General features: G+C 42.4%; 4 protein-coding genes across 8 annotated transcripts; all 4 read right to left on the reverse strand.

Annotated features, from left to right (window-relative positions):
• Positions 1 to 1,310: 1,310 nt before the first annotated feature.
• LOC125716065 (uncharacterized) lies at positions 1,311 to 3,043 on the reverse strand. Its single transcript, XM_048988299.1, has 5 exons — positions 2,841 to 3,043; positions 2,062 to 2,474; positions 1,882 to 1,959; positions 1,441 to 1,521; positions 1,311 to 1,346 (listed from the first exon to the last, which is right to left on the reverse strand). The coding sequence occupies exons 1-5, from the start codon at positions 2,968 to 2,970 to the stop codon at positions 1,311 to 1,313; spliced, it is 738 nt and encodes a 245-aa protein (XP_048844256.1). The 5' UTR covers positions 2,971 to 3,043.
• Positions 3,044 to 4,861: 1,818 nt separating this feature from the next.
• On the reverse strand, positions 4,862 to 6,338 carry LOC125716032 (involucrin-like). Of its 2 annotated transcripts, XM_048988256.1 has the most exons (3): positions 6,128 to 6,338; positions 5,349 to 5,761; positions 4,862 to 5,246 (listed from the first exon to the last, which is right to left on the reverse strand). In XM_048988256.1, exons 1-3 carry the CDS (start codon positions 6,255 to 6,257, stop codon positions 4,896 to 4,898), a joined length of 894 nt encoding a protein of 297 aa, XP_048844213.1. In that variant the 5' UTR covers positions 6,258 to 6,338; the 3' UTR covers positions 4,862 to 4,895. The 2 variants fall into 2 exon arrangements, with proteins under 2 accessions (XP_048844213.1, XP_048844214.1); XM_048988257.1 differs by having other exon boundaries at positions 4,862 to 5,761.
• A 1,452-nt stretch (positions 6,339 to 7,790) lies between these two features.
• Positions 7,791 to 23,188, reverse strand: LOC125716035 (sodium/potassium/calcium exchanger 1-like). Of its 4 annotated transcripts, XM_048988265.1 has the most exons (12): positions 20,500 to 21,134; positions 19,184 to 19,220; positions 18,103 to 18,231; positions 17,933 to 18,010; positions 17,622 to 17,698; positions 17,376 to 17,474; positions 17,239 to 17,286; positions 16,973 to 17,053; positions 16,660 to 16,785; positions 16,427 to 16,486; positions 16,177 to 16,257; positions 7,791 to 7,921 (listed from the first exon to the last, which is right to left on the reverse strand). In XM_048988265.1, the coding sequence occupies exons 5-12, from the start codon at positions 17,625 to 17,627 to the stop codon at positions 7,886 to 7,888; spliced, it is 537 nt and encodes a 178-aa protein (XP_048844222.1). In that variant the 5' UTR covers positions 17,628 to 17,698; positions 17,933 to 18,010; positions 18,103 to 18,231; positions 19,184 to 19,220; positions 20,500 to 21,134; the 3' UTR covers positions 7,791 to 7,885. The 4 variants fall into 4 exon arrangements, with proteins under 4 accessions (XP_048844222.1, XP_048844219.1, XP_048844221.1 ...); XM_048988262.1 differs by lacking the exons at positions 16,177 to 16,257; positions 16,427 to 16,486; positions 16,660 to 16,785; ... (6 more) ...; positions 19,184 to 19,220; positions 20,500 to 21,134 and adding exons at positions 8,016 to 8,096; positions 11,741 to 11,818; positions 11,904 to 12,209; positions 22,432 to 22,701; positions 23,107 to 23,188; XM_048988264.1 differs by lacking the exons at positions 16,177 to 16,257; positions 16,427 to 16,486; positions 16,660 to 16,785; ... (6 more) ...; positions 19,184 to 19,220; positions 20,500 to 21,134 and adding exons at positions 11,302 to 11,382; positions 11,741 to 11,818; positions 11,904 to 12,209; positions 22,432 to 22,701; positions 23,107 to 23,188.
• LOC125716037 (involucrin-like) lies at positions 8,252 to 9,624 on the reverse strand. Its single transcript, XM_048988266.1, has 2 exons — positions 9,414 to 9,624; positions 8,252 to 9,047 (listed from the first exon to the last, which is right to left on the reverse strand). The coding sequence occupies exons 1-2, from the start codon at positions 9,541 to 9,543 to the stop codon at positions 8,587 to 8,589; spliced, it is 591 nt and encodes a 196-aa protein (XP_048844223.1). The 5' UTR covers positions 9,544 to 9,624; the 3' UTR covers positions 8,252 to 8,586.
• Positions 23,189 to 25,405: the final 2,217 nt, after the last annotated feature.

The following is a 25,405-nucleotide window of genomic DNA, read 5'->3' on the forward strand; positions in this document are numbered from 1 at the left end:
GAAATTAACACAGGATTCTGTGGAGACCATGAAACCGCTGTATAGACCCCAGGATGAAATGCCCTGTGTATCGTGCCCCTCCGCATACCACCCATATATAGACTTACATTCATTATAAGGCAGATCACCCATCTATTGGCTTACATTCATTATAAGGCAAACAACCATATATAGACTTGCATTCCTTATTAGGCATACAACCCATATATAGACTTACATTCATTATTAGGTATACGACCCATATATAGGCTTACATTCATTATTAGGGAAACCGCTCATATATTGGCTTACATTCATTAGTGGGTAAACCACCATGCTGTGTTCATTCCCGGCCGCATGGTGCTTCTCTTCATACCATAATACAGATGCTTGAAACTCAACCACTTTTTAATGTTTTACTTGACCATCTCGGACATCGAACAGTCTGTGAATTGGTCGCGTATGGCCGATACCTGAATCCTCAGATAGGACTGGATCGACGCTGATGCCGATCCAAATGTCCAATTGAACTTTCTCTACCTACCTCCCTAAGAGATCGACAGAAGATGCCATCTCCCCCATCCTGTACTCCAGTCTGAGTTTTGTGGTTATGAAAATTGGGAACTATTTGCGATTGCTGTTTATTGGCTACAGTTCAGCGTTCAATACAATAGTCCCCTATAGACTGTTCACCAAGCTGGGGGACCTGGGACTGAACAGCCATCTGTGTGTGAGGGTCCTTCACTCCCTCACAGACAGACCACAGCTGGTTGGAGTGGGTAGCTGTGTTTCCAACACTACCACACTAAGTACAGGACCTTCATAAGGTTGGGAGCTTAGCCCCCTGCTCTACACCCACGTCTGCATTTCACTACATTTTACTCATATAACTATGTATGTGACAATAAAGAATCTTGAATTATGAAACACTGAAGCCTCGAATGAATATAAATGAGCCCTGAATGGTTAATTTAGCTCAGATGTTTCTTAGGAAGCGCGTTCCCAGTTTGAATACCGGTTTTGTGGTCTTGGTTACCCACTTCCTTGTTCCTGGGTTCACGCATCTCATTAGCTGGAGGTTCACAGCTGGTGCAGTGGATCACTGGTATCTTCTGCACATTTAACCTATAAACAGTCAGGTGTCGCTATGCTGCAGAGTGAGTTGTCTTGTTAGGTCTTTAGCTCTCCTCGTGTCAAAGCATGAAGAGCTTAAATAAATGACAAACCACATTCTTTTTTTCTAAGACAGGTTTTATTTACAAGGACTGCAGGTTAATTGAACAGCCAGGATACGAGGACAGACGTCGCCTGTCAGCCACAGCAATGGAACATCATTTGGGGTTCCCGGTGCTGGGTGCACGGATGGCCTTTACCATAAAGAAAAGAATTATTGGTTAAAATAATGGCAGAGAAAAGCTCATGGATGGTGCCAATTACCTCCTTATAATTAATGATAGTTACCCTTTTGTTGACGATGCGTAATCGGCCGAGGATTATGGCACGAACTTGTTTTAAGTGCTTCTTTCCTCGGCTGATGAGCGTCTGTGGAAAGAAAAGAGTATTTGTCAGGAGTACTTATCAATTTGACTCTGATTTACAGGAATATTATGGCATAACACAAATAACTGGCTAAGACAAATTCACAATATGTGCAAACCTGCAAGAAACGAAAAACACTAAACAGTAAAGGAAAACTATCGATAGGAAACGGGTATACTGTATGTCTTTACATAAAATGCAGATATACAATGACAGTAAAACTGACAGTATAGAGTAAGGAAAGCCACATGTGTGCTTTGCCCTCATTCTTGGTGTCACGGCATATTGAGATTGACGATATTCCAATAAATCAAACATTTTAAGCAAACAGAAGAGGAGAGGGGAGTATCTGGCAGATCTTACTCTGGCACCAAGAAGAGGATGACCGGGCAGCGGATGGCAGTCTGAGGCAGTGAGGTGTCTGCTGTAATCCTCAACAATCTTTAGACATAGACCAAAATCAGTTATTAAGCAATATTTTCATCTATTTTTCCTTCAGCGGGATAAAATGCTAATAGCTAATAAAACACAATGCAACTGTACCTCATCCAAGATAGGATGCTGGTCGCCATCAGCAGGAGACTCCAGCTGCTGTTGGTTTTTGTCAGCAACATCGTCTTCTGGAGTCTCCAGATGTTGCTGGTCTCCATTATCATAATCAACTGGAGACTCCAGCTGCTGTTGGTCTTCATCAGCGACATCGTCAACTGGAGTCTCCAGCTGCTGTTGGTCTTCACCAGCAACATTGTCCACTGGAGCCTCCAGCTGCTGTTGGTCTTTGTCAGCAGCATTGTCCATTGGAGTCTCCAGCTGCTGTTGGTCATCACCAGCAACATTGTCCACTGGAGCCTCCAGCTGCTGTTGGTCTTTGTCAGCAGCATTGTCCATTGGAGTCTCCAGCTGCTGTTGGTCTTCACCAGCAACATCGTCAATTGGAGCCTCCAGGTGCTGTTGGTCTGGAACAAAATATTTCATTTATGGATTCTGTTGTATTCAGGCTTTTCTTAACACTTAGGTTTTAGTATTGCTCAGTGACATTAAAAGTCATGTCAGCTCATTATGCTGTTGCTAATTCTTTACAGAATTGCTTTATTCTAAGCTCTTGGACCCTATATGAAATATCAAATTTAACTGAATTTGACTGGCGCAAAAATCTACATGTACAAGGAGTACCCTATAGTATGCAAAAATGCTTCACATATTTAACATAGTCGCATATGTTTAATTAAATCACGAGATGAGATAATTAAATGTTGATCCGTAAGCATTTTCTTAGTATTGGAAGTATTTTGCACATAATAAGAAAGTAACTATTCGGGTACCTTCCTCTGGCTCCGCCCGTTCTCGAAGCCGCCAGACGAGGTATGCCGTACCGGCGGCCGCAACCACCAGTCCGGTTGCGCCGAGCAAATGAGTGGATCTGAAGTTTTTAAAGAAGTTCGCGATCGCCATCGAGCTCTTTCTCCCGCACTAACCAAGACGAAATGATCACTGTAACGTCGTGGTGCGCTTATCATTACTGAGTTCTAGAACTCAAGCGTTGCATCTTTCAAATACGTCATTTCAAAATGACGACAACTTTTAAAACAATTTTATCAGATTAAAGGGGCTAAATGTCATTGATATCAATAATTTCCTTTGCATGCTTTAAATTGCCACCATTTGTACACTGTATTTTAGACATGCAGAACTCTTTACGACACGTTGCAGAAGCGATGGGATCCTTATACGCTGAGTGAACGATTATATAATGATTATACGACATGTAGTGAAATTAACACAGGATTCTGTGGAGACCATGAAACCGCTGTATAGACCCCAGGATGAAATGCCCTGTGTATCGTGCCCCTCCGCATACCACCCATATATAGACTTACATTCATTATAAGGCAGATCACCCGTCTATTGGCTTACATTCATTATAAGGCAAACAACCATATATAGACTTGCATTCCTTATTAGGCATACAACCCATATATAGACTTAAATTCATTATTAGGTATACGACCCATATATAGGCTTACATTCATTATTAGGGAAACCGCTCATATATTGGCTTACATTCATTAGTGGGTAAACCACCATGCTGTGTTCATTCCCGGCCGCATGGTGCCTCTCTTCATACCATAATACAGATGCTTGAAACTCAACCACTTTTTAATGTTTTACTTGACCATCTCGGACATCGAACAGTCTGTGAATTGGTCGCGTATGGCCGATACCTGAATCCTCAGATAGGACTGGATCGACGCTGATGCCGATCCAAATGTCCAATTGAACTTTCTCTACCTATCTCCCTAAGAGATCGACAGAAGATGCCATCTCCCCCATCCTGTACTCCAGTCTGAGTTTTGTGGTTATAAAAATTGGGAACTATTTGCGATTGCTGTTTATTGGCTACAGTTCAGCGTTCAATACAATAGTCCCCTATAGACTGTTCACCAAGCTGGGGGACCTGGGACTGAACAGCCATCTGTGTGTGAGGGTCCTTCACTCCCTCACAGACAGACCACAGCTGGTTGGAGTGGGTAGCTGTGTTTCCAACACTATCACACTCAGTACAGGACCTTCATAAGGTTGGGAGCTTAGCCCCCTGCTCTACACCCACGTCTGCATTTCACTACATTTTACTCATATAACCATGTATGTGACAAATAATGAATATTAAATTATAAAACACTGAAGCCTCGAATGAATCTAAATGAGCCCTGAATGGTTAATTTAGCTTAGATGTTTCTTAGGAAGCGCGTTCCCAGTTTGAATACCGGTTTTGTGGTCTTGGTTACCCACTTCCTTGTTCCTGGGTTCACGCATCTCATTAGCTGGAGGTTCACAGCTGGTGCAGTGGATCACTGGTATCTTCTGCACATTTAACCTATAAACAGTCAGGTGTCGCTATGCTGCAGAGTGAGTTGTCTTGTTAGGTCTTTAGCTCTCCTCGTGTCAAAGCATGAAGAGCTTAAATAAATGACAAACCACATTCTTTTTTTCTAAGACAGGTTTTATTTACAAGGACTGCAGGTTAATTGAACAGCCAGCATAAGAGGACAGACGTCGCCTGTCAGCCGCGGCAGTGGAACATCACTTGGGGTTCCCGGTGCTGGGTGCACGGATGGCCTTTACCATAAAGAAAAGAAGAATTGGTTAAAATAATGGCAGAGAAAAGCTCATGGATGGTGCCAATTACCTCCTTATAATTAATGATAGTTACCCTTTTGTTGACGATGCGTAATCGGCCGAGGATTATGGCACGAACTTGTTTTAAGTGCTTCTTTCCTCGGCTGATGAGCGTCTGTGGAAAGAAAAGAGTATATGTCAGTAGTACTTATCAATTTGACTGATTTACAGGAATATTATGGCATAACACAAATAACTGGCTAAGACAAATTCACAATATGTGCAAGCCTGCAAGAAACGAAAAACACTAAACAGTAAAGGAAAACTATCGATAGGAAACGGGTATACTGTATGTCTTTACATAAAATGCAGATATACAATGACAGTAAAACTGACAGTATAGAGTAAGGAAAGCCACATGTGTGCTTTGCCCTCATTCTTGGTGTCACAGCATATTGAGATTGACGACATTCCAATAAATCAAACATTTTAAGCAAACAGAAGAGGAGAGGGGAGTGTCTGGCAGATCTTACTCTGGCACCAAGAAGAGGATGACCAGGCAGCGGATGGCACTCTGAGGCAGTGAGGTGTCGGTTGTCATCCTCAACAATCTTTAGACATAGACCAAAATCAGTTATTAAGCAATATTTTCATCTATTTTTCCTTCAGCGGGATAAAATGCTAATAGCTAATAAAACACAATGCAACTGTACCTCATCCAAGATAGGATGCTGGTCGCCATCAGCAGGAGACTCCAGCTGCTGTTGGTTTTTGTCAGCAACATCGTCTTCTGGAGTCTCCAGATGTTGTTGGTCTCCATTATCATAATCAACTGGAGACTCCAGCTGCTGTTGGTCTTTGTCAGCAGCATTGTCCATTGGAGTCTCCAGCTGCTGTTGGTCTTCAACAGCAACATTGTCCACTGGAGCCTCCAGCTGCTGTTGGTCTTTGTCAGCAGCATTGTCCATTGGAGTCTCCAGCTGCTGTTGGTCATCACCAGCAACATTGTCCACTGGAGCCTCCTGCTGCTGTTGGTCTTTGTCAGCAGCATTGTCCATTGGAGTCTCCAGCTGCTGTTGGTCTTCACCAGCAACATCGTCCATTGGAGCCTCCAGCTGCTGTTGGTCTGCAACAGAATATTTCATGTATGGATTTAGTTGTATTCAGGCTTTTCTTAACACTTAGGTTTTAGTATTGCTCAGTGACATTAAATGTCATGTCAGCTCATTATGCTGTTGCTAATTCTTTACAGAATTGCTTTATTCTAAGCTCTTGGACCCTATATGAAATATCAAATTTAACTGAATTTGACTGGCGCAAAAATCTACATGTACAAGGAGTACCCTATAGTATGCAAAAATGCTTCACATATTTAACATAGTCGCATATGTTTAATTAAATCACGAGATGAGATAATTAAATGTTGATCCGTAAGCATTTTCTTAGTATTGGAAGTATTTTGCACATAATAAGAAAGTAACTATTCGGGTACCTTCCTCTGGCTCCGCCCGTTCTCGAAGCCGCCAGACGAGGTATGCCGTACCGGCGGCCGCAACCACCAGTCCGGTTGCGCCGAGCAAGTGAGTGGACCTGAAATTTTTAAAGAAGTTCGCGATCGCCATCGAGCTCTTTCTCCCGCACTAACCAAGACGAAATGATCACTGTAACGTCGTGGTGCGCTTATCATTACTGAGTTCTAGAACTCAAGCGTTGCATCTTTTAAATACGTCATTTCAAAATGACGACAACTTTTAAAACAATTTTATCAGATTAAAGGGGCTAAATGTCATTGATATAAATAATTTCCTTTGCATGCTTTAAATTGCCACCATTTGTACACTGTATTTTAGACATGCAGAACTCTTTACGACACGTTGCAGAAGCGATGGGATCCTTATACGCTGAGTGAACGATTATATAATGATTATACGACATGTAGTGAAATTAACACAGGATTCTGTGGAGACCATGAAACCGCTGTATAGACCCCAGGATGAAATGCCCTGTGTATCGTGCCCCTCCGCATACCACCCATATATAGACTTACATTCATTATAAGGCAGATCACCCATCTATTGGCTTACATTCATTATAAGGCAAACAACCATATATAGACTTGCATTCCTTATTAGGCATACAACCCATATATAGACTTACATTCATTATTAGGTATACGACCCATATATAGGCTTACATTCATTATTAGGGAAACCGCTCATATATTGGCTTACATTCATTAGTGGGTAAACCACCATGCTGTGTTCATTCCCGGCCGCATGGTGCTTCTCTTCATACCATAATACAGATGCTTGAAACTCAACCACTTTTTAATGTTTTACTTGACCATCTCGGACATCGAACAGTCTGTGAATTGGTCGCGTATGGCCGATACCTGAATCCTCAGATAGGACTGGATCGACGCTGATGCCGATCCAAATGTCCAATTGAACTTTCTCTACCTACCTCCCTAAGAGATCGACAGAAGATGCCATCTCCCCCATCCTGTACTCCAGTCTGAGTTTTGTGGTTATGAAAATTGGGAACTATTTGCGATTGCTGTTTATTGGCTACAGTTCAGCGTTCAATACAATAGTCCCCTATAGACTGTTCACCAAGCTGGGGGACCTGGGACTGAACAGCCATCTGTGTGTGAGGGTCCTTCACTCCCTCACAGACAGACCACAGCTGGTTGGAGTGGGTAGCTGTGTTTCCAACACTACCACACTAAGTACAGGACCTTCATAAGGTTGGGAGCTTAGCCCCCTGCTCTACACCCACGTCTGCATTTCACTACATTTTACTCATATAACTATGTATGTGACAATAAAGAATCTTGAATTATGAAACACTGAAGCCTCGAATGAATCTAAATGAGCCCTGAATGGTTAATTTAGCTCAGATGTTTCTTAGGAAGCGCGTTCCCAGTATGAATACCGGTTTTGTGGTCCTGGTTACCCACTTCCTTGTTCCTGGGTTCACGCTCCTCATTAGCTGGAGGTTCACAGCTGGTGCAGTGGATCACTGGTATCTTCTGCACATTTAACCTATAAACAGTCAGGTGTCGCTATGCGGCAGAGTGAGTTGTCTTGTTAGGTCTTTAGCTCTCCTCGTGTCAAAGCATGAAGAGCTTAAATAAATGACAAACCACATTCTTTTTTTCTAAGACAGGTTTTATTTACAAGGACTGCAGGTTAATTGAACAGCCAACATAAGAGGACAGACGTCGCCTGTCAGCCGCGGCAGTGGAACATCACTTGGGGTTCCCGGTGCTGGGTGCACGGATGGCCTTTACCATAAAGAAAAGAAGAATTGGTTAAAATAATGGCAGAGAAAAGCTCATGGATGGTGCCAATTGCCTCCTTATAATTAATGATAGTTACCCTTTTGTTGACGATGCGTAATCGGCCGAGGATTATGGCACGAACTTGTTTTAAGTGCTTCTTTCCTCGGCTGATGAGCGTCTGTGGAAAGAAAAGAGTATTTGTCAGTAGTACTTATCAATTTGACTGATTTACAGGAATATTATGGCATAACACAAATAACTGGCTAAGACAAATTCACAATATGTGCAAACCTGCAAGAAACCAAAAACACTAAACAGTAAAGGAAAACTATCGATAGGAAACGGGTATACTGTATGTCTTTACATAAAATGCAGATATACAATGACAGTAAAACTGACAGTATAGAGTAAGGAAAGCCACATGTGTGCTTTGCCCTCATTCTTGGTGTCACAGCATATTGAGATTGACGACATTCCAATAAATCAAACATTTTAAGCAAACAGAAGAGGAGAGGGGAGTGTCTGGCAGATCTTACTCTGGCACCAAGAAGAGGATGACCAGGCAGCGGATGGCACTCTGAGGCAGTGAGGTGTCGGTTGTCATCCTCAACAATCTTTAGACATAGACCAAAATCAGTTATTAAGCAATATTTTCATCTATTTTTCCTTCAGCGGGATAAAATGCTAATAGCTAATAAAACACAATGCAACTGTACCTCATCCAAGATAGGATGCTGGTCGCCATCAGCAGGAGACTCCAGCTGCTGTTGGTTTTTGTCAGCAACATCGTCTTCTGGAGTCTCCAGATGTTGTTGGTCTCCATTATCATAATCAACTGGAGACTCCAGCTGCTGTTGGTCTTTGTCAGCAGCATTGTCCATTGGAGTCTCCAGCTGCTGTTGGTCTTCAACAGCAACATTGTCCACTGGAGCCTCCAGCTGCTGTTGGTCTTTGTCAGCAGCATTGTCCATTGGAGTCTCCAGCTGCTGTTGGTCATCACCAGCAACATTGTCCACTGGAGCCTCCTGCTGCTGTTGGTCTTTGTCAGCAGCATTGTCCATTGGAGTCTCCAGCTGCTGTTGGTCTTCACCAGCAACATCGTCCATTGGAGCCTCCAGCTGCTGTTGGTCTGCAACAGAATATTTCATGTATGGATTTAGTTGTATTCAGGCTTTTCTTAACACTTAGGTTTTAGTATTGCTCAGTGACATTAAATGTCATGTCAGCTCATTATGCTGTTGCTAATTCTTTACAGAATTGCTTTATTCTAAGCTCTTGGACCCTATATGAAATATCAAATTTAACTGAATTTGACTGGCGCAAAAATCTACATGTACAAGGAGTACCCTATAGTATGCAAAAATGCTTCACATATTTAACATAGTCGCATATGTTTAATTAAATCACGAGATGAGATAATTAAATGTTGATCCGTAAGCATTTTCTTAGTATTGGAAGTATTTTGCACATAATAAGAAAGTAACTATTCGGGTACCTTCCTCTGGCTCCGCCCGTTCTCGAAGCCGCCAGACGAGGTATGCCGTACCGGCGGCCGCAACCACCAGTCCGGTTGCGCCGAGCAAGTGAGTGGACCTGAAATTTTTAAAGAAGTTCGCGATCGCCATCGAGCTCTTTCTCCCGCACTAACCAAGACGAAATGATCACTGTAACGTCGTGGTGCGCTTATCATTACTGAGTTCTAGAACTCAAGCGTTGCATCTTTTAAATACGTCATTTCAAAATGACGACAACTTTTAAAACAATTTTATCAGATTAAAGGGGCTAAATGTCATTGATATAAATAATTTCCTTTGCATGCTTTAAATTGCCACCATTTGTACACTGTATTTTAGACATGCAGAACTCTTTACGACACGTTGCAGAAGCGATGGGATCCTTATACGCTGAGTGAACGATTATATAATGATTATACGACATGTAGTGAAATTAACACAGGATTCTGTGGAGACCATGAAACCGCTGTATAGACCCCAGGATGAAATGCCCTGTGTATCGTGCCCCTCCGCATACCACCCATATATAGACTTACATTCATTATAAGGCAGATCACCCATCTATTGGCTTACATTCATTATAAGGCAAACAACCATATATAGACTTGCATTCCTTATTAGGCATACAACCCATATATAGACTTACATTCATTATTAGGTATACGACCCATATATAGGCTTACATTCATTATTAGGGAAACCGCTCATATATTGGCTTACATTCATTAGTGGGTAAACCACCATGCTGTGTTCATTCCCGGCCGCATGGTGCTTCTCTTCATACCATAATACAGATGCTTGAAACTCAACCACTTTTTAATGTTTTACTTGACCATCTCGGACATCGAACAGTCTGTGAATTGGTCGCGTATGGCCGATACCTGAATCCTCAGATAGGACTGGATCGACGCTGATGCCGATCCAAATGTCCAATTGAACTTTCTCTACCTACCTCCCTAAGAGATCGACAGAAGATGCCATCTCCCCCATCCTGTACTCCAGTCTGAGTTTTGTGGTTATGAAAATTGGGAACTATTTGCGATTGCTGTTTATTGGCTACAGTTCAGCGTTCAATACAATAGTCCCCTATAGACTGTTCACCAAGCTGGGGGACCTGGGACTGAACAGCCATCTGTGTGTGAGGGTCCTTCACTCCCTCACAGACAGACCACAGCTGGTTGGAGTGGGTAGCTGTGTTTCCAACACTACCACACTAAGTACAGGACCTTCATAAGGTTGGGAGCTTAGCCCCCTGCTCTACACCCACGTCTGCATTTCACTACATTTTACTCATATAACTATGTATGTGACAATAAAGAATCTTGAATTATGAAACACTGAAGCCTCGAATGAATATAAATGAGCCCTGAATGGTTAATTTAGCTCAGATGTTTCTTAGGAAGCGCGTTCCCAGTATGAATACCGGTTTTGTGGTCCTGGTTACCCACTTCCTTGTTCCTGGGTTCACGCTCTTCATTAGCTGGAGGTTCACAGCTGGTGCAGTGGATCACTGGTATCTTCTGCACATTTAACCTATAAACAGTCAGGTGTCGCTATGCGGCAGAGTGAGTTGTCTTGTTAGGTCTTTAGCTCTCCTCGTGTCAAAGCATGAAGAGCTTAAATAAATGACAAACCACATTCTTTTTTTCTAAGACAGGTTTTATTTACAAGGACTGCAGGTTAATTGAACAGCCAACATAAGAGGACAGACGTCGCCTGTCAGCCGCGGCAGTGGAACATCACTTGGGGTTCCCGGTGCTGGGTGCACGGATGGCCTTTACCATAAAGAAAAGAATTATTGGTTAAAATAATGGCAGAGAAAAGCTCATGGATGGTGCCAATTACCTCCTTATAATTAATGATAGTTACCCTTTTGTTGACGATGCGTAATCGGCCGAGGATTATGGCACGAACTTGTTTTAAGTGCTTCTTTCCTCGGCTGATGAGCGTCTGTGGAAAGAAAAGAGTATTTGTTAGGAGTACTTATCAATTTGACTGATTTACAGGAATATTATGGCATAACACAAATAACTGGCTAAGACAAATTCACAATATGTGCAAGCCTGCAAGAAACGAAAAACACTAAACAGTAAAGGAAAACTATCGATAGGAAACGTGTATACTGTATGTCTTTACATAAAATGCAGATATACAATGACAGTAAAACTGACAGTATAGAGTAAGGAAAGCCACATGTGTGCTTTGCCCTCATTCTTGGTGTCACAGCATATTGAGATTGACGATATTCCAATAAATCAAATATTTTAAGCAAACAGAAGAGGAGAGGGGAGTGTCTGGCAGATCTTACTCTGGCAACAACAAGAGGATGACCGGGCAGCGGACGGCACTCTGAGGCAGTGAGGTGTCTATCTTCTTCAACAATGATCTGTAGACATAGACCAGAATCAGTTCATAAGCAATATTTTCATCTATTTTATGCTAATTGCTAATAAAACAGAATGCAACTGTACCTCATCCAAGATGGGATACTGGTCTACATTATCATGAGGGTCCAATAAAGACTCCACTGTTACCAACTTGTTTCCATCCACCTCAGGGTCAACTGGAGACTCCATATCTCCTTCGTCACCATCCACCTCAGGGTGAACTGGAGACTCCATATCTCCTTCGTCACCATCCACCTCAGGGTCAACTGGAGACTCCATTTGTCCTTCGTCACCATCCACCTCAGGGTGAACTGGAGACTCCATATCTCCTTCATCACCATCCACCTCAGGGTGAACTGGAGACTCCATATCTCCTTCGTCACCATCCACCTCAGGGTCAACTGGAGACTCCATATGTCCTTCGTCACCATCCACCTCAGGGTGAACTGGAGACTCTATATGTCCTTCGTCTCCATCCACCTCAGGGTGAACTGGAGACTCCAGGTGCTGTTGGTCTGGAACAGAATATTTCCTGTATGGATTCAGTTGTATTCAGGCTTTTCTTAACACTTAGGTTTTAGTATTGCTCAGTGATATAAAATTTCATGTCAGCTAATGATGCTGTTGCTAAATCTTTACAGAATTGCTTTATTCTTACTGTGGTAGCAACAAGAGGGTGACAGGGCAGCGGACTGCAGTCTTAGGCAGTGACGTGTCTGTCGTCATCATCAACGATCTTTAGACATAGACCAAAATCAGTTATTAAGCAATATTTTCATTTATTTTTCCTTCAGCGGGATAAAATGCTAATAGCTAATAAAACACAATGCAACTGTACCTCATCCAAGATAGGATGCTGGTCGCCATCAGCAGGAGACTCCAGCTGCTGTTGGTCTCCTTCAGCAACATCGTCAACTGGAGTCTCCAGATGTTGCTGGTCTCCTTCATTATCATCATCAACTGGAGCCTTCAGCTGTTGTTGATCTCCTTCATTATCAGGGTTAACTGGAGACTCCAGATGCTGTTGGTCTGGAGCAGAATATTTCCTGTATGGATTCAGTTGTATTCAGGCTTTTCTTAATTAACACTTAGGTTTTAGTATTGCTCAGTGATATTAAATGTCATGTCAGCTAATGATGCTGTTGCTAAATCTTTACAGAATTGCTTTATTCTTACTGTGGCAGCAACAAGAGGGTGACAGGGCAGCGGACTGCAGTCTTAGGCAGTGACGTGTCTGTCGTCATCATCAATGATCTTTAGACATAGACCAAAATCAGGTAATAAGCAATATTTTCATCTATTTTTCCTTCAGCAGGATTAAATGCTAATAGCTAATAAAACAGAATGCAACTGTAACTCATACAAGATGGAATGCTGGTCTCCATCAGCATCAGATGCTGTTGGTCTCCTTCAGCTGGGTCAGCAGGAGACTCCAGATGCTTTTGATCTCCTTCAGCATCATCGTCAACTGGAGTCTCCAGCTGCTGTTGGTCTGGAACAGAATATTTCATGTACTGATTATGTTGTATTCAGTTACAGATGTAGCCACTTGAATGTTCCCTTGTTTCCATGATGGGGCCGTGGCTGGTTCTTAGCTGGTCCATGACAGGTCTCTGCTGGGTTCTGGGTGGGACCTTGACTTGTCTTTCTGTCTGGCTAACAGTCTGAAAGGCTGCTGATGGCTGCAAATTCACGGGTGGGGCGGGTACTCACAATGACATGTGCATGTGTCATTAACCTCTCTGCTTGGCAACAAACCAAGCTTTTTCCACAACCATATTTTGCAAAGTTTCACGTTCATCAAAAGTCAATACTCTGTTTTCGGCTATTTGTTCTTTATCAGTTATGCTTATGACAGAATTGCCAGTGTCCGAGTTTCTCCGCAGAACTGCACATTTAAAATCAGTAGCTGAATGAGAAGTTTGTCTTCTGCTTTTGTGAGCTGTGAATGTCCCATAGACATCTGTCTTAAAGTCACAACCACTGAAAACACAGTCAATTGTTTCTTGCTGACTCAGATGGCATCTTAGATGAGCAACAAATTCCTTTTCTGATGTGAATTTGTTTGATCCACAATTCTGAGAACAGAAAAAAGTGACCAGTCCACTTATTGACACATCAGGGCGATGATGTCTTGTCAAATGTGAGCGCAGAGAATTGTGAGTTTTGAAGGTGCAGAGGCACTCAGAGTATGGATATGGCTGTGACAGGTGGAGCCCTAAACTGTCCTGATCAAGTTTGTCATGTCTCCTTGAAACTTCTTTTGGGCAAAGTTTACAGATCCACTTTATACAATTCTAAATGTGGACAAACAATCTTTCTATGTGACTAAAGGTAATATTATAATATGCTATTGAAATATGTAATACATATTTAGACAAATTACTACCAAATGCTAAATACTGAGCATAAACATAAAAGTGCTGATGTTCTTACTGTCACTTGGATGAAATGTCCTTGAACCAAAGATCCCCTGAATCATAACAGAAAAATAAACACAAGTTAAATCAAATAGATTGAAGTACACAGTATAGTACGAGATGAAAATCCTCATTATTATCATTAATGATGATAATAATACATTACCATGGAATTTTTGTTGTTTCTCAACTAATAATTAGAAAACAAGTGTTTAAAGCGGGAATACTCGGAAATGCACAGTGACTGGATATAGCTAATTACAATCTACCAATCGTCTTTTCATACACTTCAATGTAAAATAAAAATAGAAATGTCATATATTTAATAATATAACAATCTTATACATGTAATTAATGGGTGCGCCGTGTACAGGCCTCTTTACCTGCCTCGTTTGGAGTGAGGTGCTGGGTTTGGATAAGTCCTTTTAAATATTGCATTTCATAAGTACGATGAATTGTCTCACCACACAGCTGGCCCGATTCTAGATGGCGGAGCGGAGGCATATTTCGCAGGTGCTGCGGCCGCGGAGCGTAAGCTGTGTGTGTATCACGCAGCGCCTATTCGCGACCGCCAAAATACATTGACGAATAGCTGCTGCAGCCACCCCCGCGTGGAGAAACACTACGCAGTTTTCCTCTATTAAATACGAATTAGTCTGAGGCATTTAATGTATCACAAGGAGAATTTAATTTACTACATTTGACACCTACTTCCAAGACACTCGTAGTTTCTCTACAAAACTGCTAAAATTATCATTAGCCTTCTGATGTGAGTGTTAAACTAACTAGCCAGCTAACTAACGGACACGTCGAGCAAGTGCAGGTTACCAATGACTAGCACGCACAGCTAATGCTTATGATTAAAATTAAAACATATTAACGATATTCGTGTCAGTAGCTGGAAGGTCAGTTTAAATACTATTCAAATCTCAACTCAAGACTATTAAACAATTCGGGCACTATTCTGTCTTTATTAATTTTAGTGATTCAGGTCGCGGCGGGTTTATGTTGCTATTAAATCTTGCTCGGCACAGCATTTTTATCCTCGCGGTATACATCAGTTACAGCAAATAATTAAATGAATTCTAAAAACTCATCTGACTTTGAATTAGTTAGTGAATTTACAGCTAAAGCCATTTTAATTTACAAGCCATGCAATAGCCCAAGCTACCATATATTTCCCGCCGAGTCAGCCAAACGCAGACAAATTCTGTGCCGTGAAAATACCTTTTTAGTGTAGATGTACACTAACAGATAATATGCATACTTGTGTTTTAAACTAAAAATCCACTCTTTGCCTTAAACACGTCAAAATGAACAGTCAGTCTGTTCTTACCTGTAAAATAATTCGTTGGTAAGCATGTCCTCCAAACGTTTTCTTCGCCCGAACTTTCTGTCACGTCTAATCCCAAGAAGTCTTACAACATTTAGTTATATGTGCTCACTTGTAGCGAATGTTGGCGTTTCTCAAATTTATTAGCGTTTACACAAAATTTTGAGTAAAATAAAAATCCCAAATATTGGGCTACACATACTCTTTTAATTAAATACTTTTAGAAACGCGGCATTTTACACGAAATCTTCTCATTCTAAACAGCAAAGATTATTAAGGTCAAGAATAATTTTTTCAGTGTGGTATCTTCTGCACATTTCAGATGTCTTTAGCTCTCCTCGTGTCAAAGCGTGAAGAGCTTAAATAAATGACAAACCACATTCTTTTTTCCCAGACAAGTTTTATTTATAAGGACTGGAGGTTATGTTTCCAACAGCCAGGATACGAGGACAGACGTTGCGTGTCAGCCGCGGCAATGGAAAATCATAAGTGGCTGGGTGAACGGATGTCCTTTGCCATAAAGAAAAGAATTATTGGTTAAAATAATGGCAAAGAAAAGCTCATGGATGGTGCCAATTGCCTTCTTATAATGAATGATAGTTACCCTTTTGTTGGCTATTCTTAATCTGCCGAGGATTATGGCACGAACTTCTTTTAACCGCTTCTTTCCTCGGTTAATGAGTGTCTGTGGAAAGAAAAGAGTATTTGTCAGGAGTACTTATCAATTTGACTCTGATTTACAGGAATATTATGGCATAACACAAATAACTGGCTAAGACAAATTCACAATATGTGCAAGCCTGCAAGAAGCCAAAAACGCTGAAGGCGGCTGACATGTCAGTTAATGTACTCACTGAGAAATCCTGGACTAGGGCCTTTAATTTTGGGCGAGAGCGCTTGGTCGCTCTGTCACCCTGCAAAACAGGAGTCAGACATCAAGAAGGAGATATGGGCGCTCAGTGTGGCACCCGCTGCGTTAACTGTAACCTATTCATGTCGTAGCTGTAGTCTCCTGCACATTCTTATCTGACCAAGTCACTCAGAGTGTCATAATTAGGGAATGTGCTGGACGGTATCAGACCTTTACCTGAGAGTCGTCCGGGTTACACTCCTTGGGCTGAATCTTAGTTCTGATGTCAGCCCAGTGATCGGTCACCAGGACTCCATCCAGCCCCAGGCCCATGACAAAGGCCCAAGCTGCCAAGTCCGTTTGCTGTGCAAAAGGTAACATTGAGACCCATGAGTTCAGCAGCTGAAGGAGATAGCCGTCCTACTCAATCCTATGCCTTAGTACATCGCTATCCACCAACGTTTTAAAAATTACAGTGCGAGCTGTTTGAAGTAACTGTTGAAAAGTGGAGCAAACAGCATAAGGGAACAGAGCAAAAGTGACTATTCACCACGCGATTGTAGAATGGGGTGTGCTCAGTGATGTCCACGACGCATGTGGATGCATAGCACACCACCTTCCCCGCTAACAGCTGCAGACACAGACAAACAATGGCTTTTCACTTAATCTCACAAGCCCCAGAATGCCCAGAATCTCACAATGCACAGTAAGGACAGTAATGCTATATTTTCTGCTACCAGTTTGCAATGTTGAAGGCTGCCAAAACTGGTGTGAACCCAGTGTAAGTCAACAAAATGAGCAGCACCGAAGCCTCACCTTGATGGTTGTGCTTTCCCGGGTTAGTCTCGTGTTCAGGGGAAAACCCTTCAGAACAAAACAGACCGAGGTCCTGAGTGAATGGACATGTTAGTTTCTATATGAGCCTGAAAGAGCACTGAGGAGGGAACACTCACATTAGGGCTCAGCTCAGTCATCTCCTCTTTTGTCTTTGCCAAGAGCAGGACTTCATTGCCGGAGATGCTGACGCTGTGCTCTAGTGAGACTTCAAACACCTAAGAAGACACAAAATATTTGTAAAGTAAATAAAAACCTGCTGAGAATTGGCACAGGCATAATTACTTTTTTAATTTCACACATGACAGACACATTTCACATATCGGTCAGTGTAGCATCTGCAGTTAAAAAAAAAAAACACGAACCAGCATGTCTCGGCTCGTCTTCTCTTGGCTGTGGAAGGTGGAGCTTCTAGATGCTGCCTGACATTTTGAGAATGATGCTGCAACAGAAGAAAGTAGAATTAAGTAAGAAACTTAAGTTTGTTTTCAGTGAAATAAAGATAAAAAATGCAGATATATAATGACAGTAAAACTGACAGTATAGAGTAAGGAAAGCCACATGTGTGCTTTGCCCTCATTCTTGGTGTCACAGCATATTGAGATTGACGATATTCCAATAAATCAAATATTTTAAGCAAACAGAAGAGGAGAGGGGAGTGTCTGGCAGATCTTACTCTGGCAACAACAAGAGGATGACCGGGCAGCGGACGGCACTCTGAGGCAGTGAGGTGTCTATCTTCTTCAACAATGATCTGTAGACATAGACCAGAATCAGTTCATAAGCAATATTTTCATCTATTTTATGCTAATAGCTAATAAAACAGAATGCAACTGTAACTCATACAAGATGGAATGCTGGTCTCCATCAGCATCAGATGCTGTTGGTCTCCTTCAGCTGGGTCAGCAGGAGACTCCAGATGCTTTTGATCTCCTTCAGCATCATCGTCAACTGGAGTCTCCAGCTGCTGTTGGTCTGGAACAGAATATTTCATGTATTGATTATGTTGTATTCAGTTACAGATGTAGCCACTTGAATGTTCCCTTGTGTCCATGATGGGGCCGTGGCTGGTTCTTAGCTGGTCCATGACAGGTCTCTGCTGGGTTCTGGGTGGGACCTTGACTTGTCTTTCTGTCTGGCTAACAGTCTGAAAGGCTGCTGATGGCTGCAAATTCACGGGTGGGGCGGGGGGGCGGGTACTCACAATGACATGTGCATGTGTCATTAACCTCTCTGCTTGGCAACAAACCAAGCTTTTTCCACAACCATATTTCGCAAAGTTTCACGTTCATCAAAAGTCAATACTCTGTTTTCGGCTATTTGTTCTGTATCAGTTATGCTTATGACAGAATTGCCAGTGTCCGAGTTTCTCTGCAGAACTGCACATTTAAAATCAGTAGCTGAATGAGAAGTTTGTCTTCTGCTTTTGTGAGCTGTGAATGTCCCATAGACATCTGTCTTAAAGTCACAACCACTGAAAACACAGTCAATTGTTTCTTGCTGACTCAGATGGCGTCTTAGATGAGCAACAAATTCCTTTTCTGATGTGAATTTGTTTGATCCACAATTCTGAGAACAGAAAAAAGTGACCAGTCCACTTATTGACACATCAGGGCGATGATGTCTTGTCAAATGTGAGCGCAGAGAATTGTGAGTTTTGAAGGTGCAGAGGCACTCAGAGTATGGATATGGCTGTGACAGGTGGAGCCCTAAACTGTCCTGATCAAGTTTGTAATGTCTCCTTGAAACTTCTTTTGGGCAAAGTTTACAGATCCACTTTATACAATTCTAAATGAGGACAAACAATCTTTCTATGTGACTAAAGGTAATATTATAATATGCTATTGAAATATGTAATACATATTTAGACAAATTACTACCAAATGCTAAATACTGAGCATAAACATAAAAGTGCTGATGTTCTTACTGTCACTTGGATGAAATGTCCTTGAACCAAAGATCCCCTGAATCATAACAGAAAAATAAACACAAGTTAAATCAAATAGATTGAAGTACACAGTATAGTACGAGATGAAAATCCTCATTATTATCATTAATGATGATAATAATACATTACCATGGAATTTTTGTTGTTTCTCAACTAATAATTAGAAAACAAGTGTTTAAAGCGGGAATACTCGGAAATGCACAGTGACTGGATATAGCTAATTACAATCTACCAATCGTCTTTTCATACACTTCAATGTAAAATAAAAATAGAAATGTCATATATTTAATAATATAACAATCTTATACATGTAATTAATGGGTGCGCCGTGTACAGGCCTCTTTACCTGCCTCGTTTGGAGTGAGGTGCTGGGTTTGGATAAGTCCTTTTAAATATTGCATTTCTTAAGTACGATGAATTGTCTCACCACACAGCTGGCCCGATTCTAGATGGCGGAGCGGAGGCATATTTCGCAGGTGCTGCGGCCGCGGAGCGTAAGCTGTGTGTGTATCACGCAGCGCCTATTCGCGACCGCCAAAATACATTGACGAATAGCTGCTGCAGCCACCCCCGCGTGGAAAAACACTACGCAGTTTTCCTTTATTAAATACGAATTAGTCTGAGGCATTTAATGTATCACAAGGAGAATTTAATTTACTACATTTGACACCTACTTCCAAGACACTCGTAGTTTCTCTACAAAACTGCTAAAATTATCATTAGCCTTCTGATGTGAGTGTTAAAGTAACTAGCCAGCTAACTAACAGACACGTCGAGTAAGTGCAGGTTACCAATGACTGGCACGCACAACTAATGCTTATGATTAAAATTAAAACATATTAACGATATTCGTGTAGTAGCTAGAAGGTCAGTTCAAATACTATTCAAATCTCAACTCAAGACTATTAAACAATTCGGGCACTATTCTGTCTTTATTAATTTTAGTGATTTAGGTCGCGGCGGGTTTATGTTGCTATTAAATCTTGCTTGGCACAGCTTTTTTATCAGCGCGGTATACACCAGTTATAGCAAATAATTAAATGAATTCTAAAAACTCATCTGACTTTGAATTAGTTAGTGAATTTACAGCTAAAGTCATTGTAATTTCCAAGCCACGCAGTAACCCAAGCTACCTTATATTTCCCGCCGAGTCAGCCAACCGCAGACAAATTCTGTATGAAAATGCCTTTTTAGTGTAGATGTACACTAACAGATAATATGCATGGTTGTGTTTTAAACTAAAAATGCACTCTTTACCTTAAACACGTCAAAATGAACAGTCAGTCTGTTCTTACCTGTAAAATAATTCGTTGGTAAGCATGTCCTCCAAACGTTTTCTTCGCCCGAACTTTCTGTCACGTCTAATCCCAAGAAGTCTTACAACATGTAGTTATATGTGCTCACTTGTAGCGAATGTTGGCGTTTTCTCAAATTTATTAGCGTTTACACAAAATTTTGAGTGTAATAAAAATCCCAAATATTGGGCCACACACGCTCTTTTAATTAAATACATTTAAAAACGCGGCATTTTACACGAAATCTTCTCATCCTGAACAGCAAAGATTATTAAGGTCAAGAATAATTTTTTCAGCGTGGTATCTTCTGCACATTTAACCTATGAACAGTCAGGTGTCGCTATACTGCAGAGTGAGTTGTCTTGTTCGATCTTTAGCTCTCCTCGTGTCAAAGCATAAAGAGCTTAAATGACAAACCACATTCTTTTTTCTAAGACAAGTTTTATTTATAAGTACTGGGGGTTATGTTTCCAACAGCCAGGATATGAGGACAGACGTTGCGAGTCAGCCGCGGCAATGGAAAACCATAAGTGGCTGGGCGCACGGATGTCCTTTGCCATAAAGAAAAGAATTATTGGTTAAAATAATGGCAGAGAAAAGCTCATGGATGGTGCCAATTACCTCCTTATAATTAATGATAGTTACCCTTTTGTTGACGATGCGTAATCGGCCGAGGATTATGGCACAAACTTGTTTTAATCGTTTCTTTCCTCGGCTTATGAGCGTCTGTGGAAAGAAAAGAGTATTTGTCAGGAGTATTTATCAATTTGACACTGAATTACAGGAATATTATGCCATAACACAAATAACTGGCTAAGACAAATTCACAATATGTGCAAACCTGCAAGAAACCAAAAACACTAAGCAATAAAGAAAAAATAATGATGCAAAACGGGTATACTGTAGGTTTTTACATGAAATGCAGATATATAATGACAGTAAAACTGACAGTATAGAGTAAGGAAAGCCACATGTGTGCTTTGCCCTCATTCTTGGTGTCACAGCATATTGAGATTGACGACATTCCAATAAATCAAACATTTTAAGCAAACAGAAGAGGAGAGGGGAGTGTCTGGCAGATCTTACTCTGGCAACAACAAGAGGATGACCGGGCAGCGGACGGCACTCTGAGGCAGTGAGGTGTCTATCTTCTTCAACAATGATCTGTAAACATAGACCAGAATCAGTTCATAAGCAATATTTTCATCTATTTTTCCTTCAGCGGGATAAAATGCTAATTGCTAATAAAACAGAATGCAACTGTACCTCATCCAAGATGGGATGCTGGTCTACATTATCATGAGGGTCCAATTAAGACTCCACTGATACCAACTTGTTTCCATCCACCTCAGGGTGAACTGGAGACTCCATATCTCCTTCGTCACCATGCACCTTAGGGTCAACTGGAGACTCCATATCTCCTTCGTCACCATGCACCTCAGGGTCAACTGGAGACTCCATATCTCCTTCGTCACCATCCACCTCAGGATGAACTGGAGACTCTATATGTCCTTCGTCTCCATCCACCTCAGGGCCAACTGGAGACTCCATATCTCCTTCGTCACCATGCACCTCAGGGTCAACTGGAGACTCCATATCTCCTTCGTCACCATGCACCTCAGGGTGAACTGGAGACTCAATATCTCCTTCGTCACCATGCACCTCAGGGTCAACTGGAGACTCCATATCTCCTTCGTCACCATCCACCTCAGGGTCAACTGGAGACTCCATATCTCCTTCGTCACCATGCACCTCAGGGTCAACTGGAGACTCCATATCTCCTTCGTCACCATGCACCTCAGGGTGAACTGGAGACTCCATATCTCCTTCGTCACCATCCACCTCAGGGTCAACTGGAGACTCCATATCTCCTTCGTCACCATGCACCTCAGGGTCAACTGGAGACTCCATATCTCCTTCGTCACCATGCACCTCAGGGTGAACTGGAGACTCCATATCTCCTTCGTCACCATCCACCTCAGGGTCAACTGGAGACTCCATTTGTCCTTCGTCACCATCCACCTCAGGGTCAACTGGAGACTCCATATCTCCTTCGTCACCATCCACCTCAGGGTCAACTGGAGACTCCATATCTCCTTCGTCACCATCCACCTCAGGGTCAACTGGAGACTCCATTTGTCCTTCGTCACCATCCACCTCAGGGTCAACTGGAGACTCCATATCTCCTTCGTCACCATCCACCTCAGGATGAACTGGAGACTCTATATGTCCTTCGTCTCCATCCACCTCAGGGCCAACTGGAGACTCCATATTTCCTTCGTCACCATGCACCTCAGGGTCAACTGGAGACTCCATATCTCCTTCGTCACCATGCACCTCAGGGTGAACTGGAGACTCAATATCTCCTTCGTCACCATGCACCTCAGGGTCAACTGGAGACTCCATATCTCCTTCGTCACCATCCACCTCAGGGTCAACTGGAGACTCCATATCTCCTTCGTCACCATGCACCTCAGGGTCAACTGGAGACTCCATATCTCCTTCGTCACCATGCACCTCAGGGTGAACTGGAGACTCCATATCTCCTTCGTCACCATCCACCTCAGGGTCAACTGGAGACTCCATATCTCCTTCGTCACCATGCACCTCAGGGTCAACTGGAGACTCCATTTGTCCTTCGTCACCATCCACCTCAGGGTCAACTGGAGACTCCATATCTCCTTCGTCACCATCCACCTCAGGGTCAACTGGAGACTCCATTTGTCCTTCGTCACCATCTACCTCAGGGTCAACTGGAGACTCCATATCTCCTTCGTCACCATCCACCTCAGGGTCAACTGGAGACTCCATATCTCCTTCGTCACCATCCACCTCAGGGTCAACTGGAGACTCCATATCTCCTTCGTCACCATCCACCTCAGGGTGAACTGGAGACTCTATATGTCCTTCGTCTCCATCCACCTCAGGGTGAACTGGAGACTCCAGGTGCTGTTGGTCTGGAACAGAATATTTCCTGTATGGATTCAGTTGTATTCAGGCTTTTCTTAACACTTAGGTTTTAGTATTGCTCAGTGATATAAAATTTCATGTCAGCTAATGATGCTGTTGCTAAATCTTTACAAAATTGCTTTATTCTTACTCTGGCACCAAGAAGAGGATGACCAGGCAGCGGATGGCACTCTGAGGCAGTGAGGTGTCGGTTGTCATCCTCAACAATCTTTAGACATAGACCAAAATCAGTTATTAAGCAATATTTTCATCTATTTTTCCTTCAGCGGGATAAAATGCTAATAGCTAATAAAACACAATGCAACTGTACCTCATCCAAGATAGGATGCTGGTCGCCATCAGCAGGAGACTCCAGCTGCTGTTGGTCTCCTTCAGCAACATCGTCAACTGGAGTCTCCAGATGTTGCTGGTCTCCTTCATTATCAGGGTTAACTGGAGACTCCAGATGCTGTTGGTCTGGAGCAGAATATTTCCTGTATGGATTCAGTTGTATTCAGGCTTTTCTAAATTAACACTTAGGTTTTAGTATTGCTCAGTGATATTAAATGTCATGTCAGCTAATGATGCTGTTGCTAAATCTTTACAGAATTGCTTTATTCTTACTGTGGTAGCAACAAGAGGGTGACAGGGCAGCGGACTGCAGTCTTAGGCAGTGACGTGTCTGTCGTCATCATCAACAATCTTTAGAAATAGACCAAAATCAGTTATTAAGTGCAGACTTCAGATGCTGTTGGTCTCCATGAACTTCAGGGTCAACTGGAGACACCATATGCTGTTAATCTCCTTGAGCTTCAGGGTCAACTGGAGACTCCAGATGCTGTTGGTCTCCATGAGCTTCAGGATCAACTAGAGACTTTAGATATTGTTGGTCTCCATCCACATCAGGGTCAACTGGAGACTCCAGATGTTCTTGGTCTCCATCCACATCAGGGTCAACTGGACACTCCAGACGTTCTTGGTCTCCATCCAAATCAGGGTCAACTGGAGACTCCTGCTGTTGGTCTGGAACAGAATATTTCATGTATGGATTCAGTTGTATTCAGGCTTTTCTTAACACTTAGGTGTTATTATTGCTCAGTGACATTAAATGTCATGTCAGCTCATGATGCTGTTAATTCTTTACAGAATTGCTTTATTCTAAGCTGTTGGACCCTGTTTGAAATATCAAATTAAATGAATAGGACTGGCGCAGGGGGCGGCATGGTGGCACAGTGGTTAGCACTGTTGCCTCACACCTCTGGTACCTGGGTTCGAATCTCCGCCTGGGTCACATGTGTGTGGAGTTTGCATGTTCTCCCCATGTCGTCGTGGGGTTTCCTCCGGGTACTCCGGTTTCCCCCCACAGTCCAAAAACATGCTGAGGCTAATTGGAGTTGCAAAATTGCCCATAGGTGTGTATGTGTGAGTGAATGGTGTGTGAGTGTGCCCTGCGATGGGCTGGCCCCCCATCCTGGGTTGTTCCCAGCCTCGTGCCCATTGCTTCCGGGATAGGCTCCGGACCCCCCGCGACCCAATAGGATAAGCGGTTTGGAAAATGGATGGATGGATGGACTGGCGCAAAACTGCATGTACAAAGAGTACCCTAGTATGTAAAAATGCTTCACAATTAATATAAACACATACATTTAATCATATCATGAGATAAGATAATTAAACGTTGATCCGTAAGCATTATCCTAGTATTAGAAGTATTTTGCACATAATAGGAAAGTAACTATTCGGGTACCTTCCTCCGGCTCCTCCCGTTCTCGAAGCCGCCAGACGAGGTATACCGTACCGGCGGCCGCAACCACCAGTCCGGTTGCGCCGAATAAATGAGTGGATCTGAAGTTTTTAAAGAGGTTCGCGATCGCCATTGAGCTCTTTCTCCCGCACTAACCAAGACGAAATGATCACTGTAACGTCGTGGTGTCATTATCATTGTTTATTTCTATTA

This window comes from Brienomyrus brachyistius, chromosome 20 (genome assembly GCF_023856365.1).
Source record: "Brienomyrus brachyistius isolate T26 chromosome 20, BBRACH_0.4, whole genome shotgun sequence".
Classification (NCBI taxonomy): Eukaryota; Metazoa; Chordata; class Actinopteri; order Osteoglossiformes; family Mormyridae; genus Brienomyrus; species Brienomyrus brachyistius.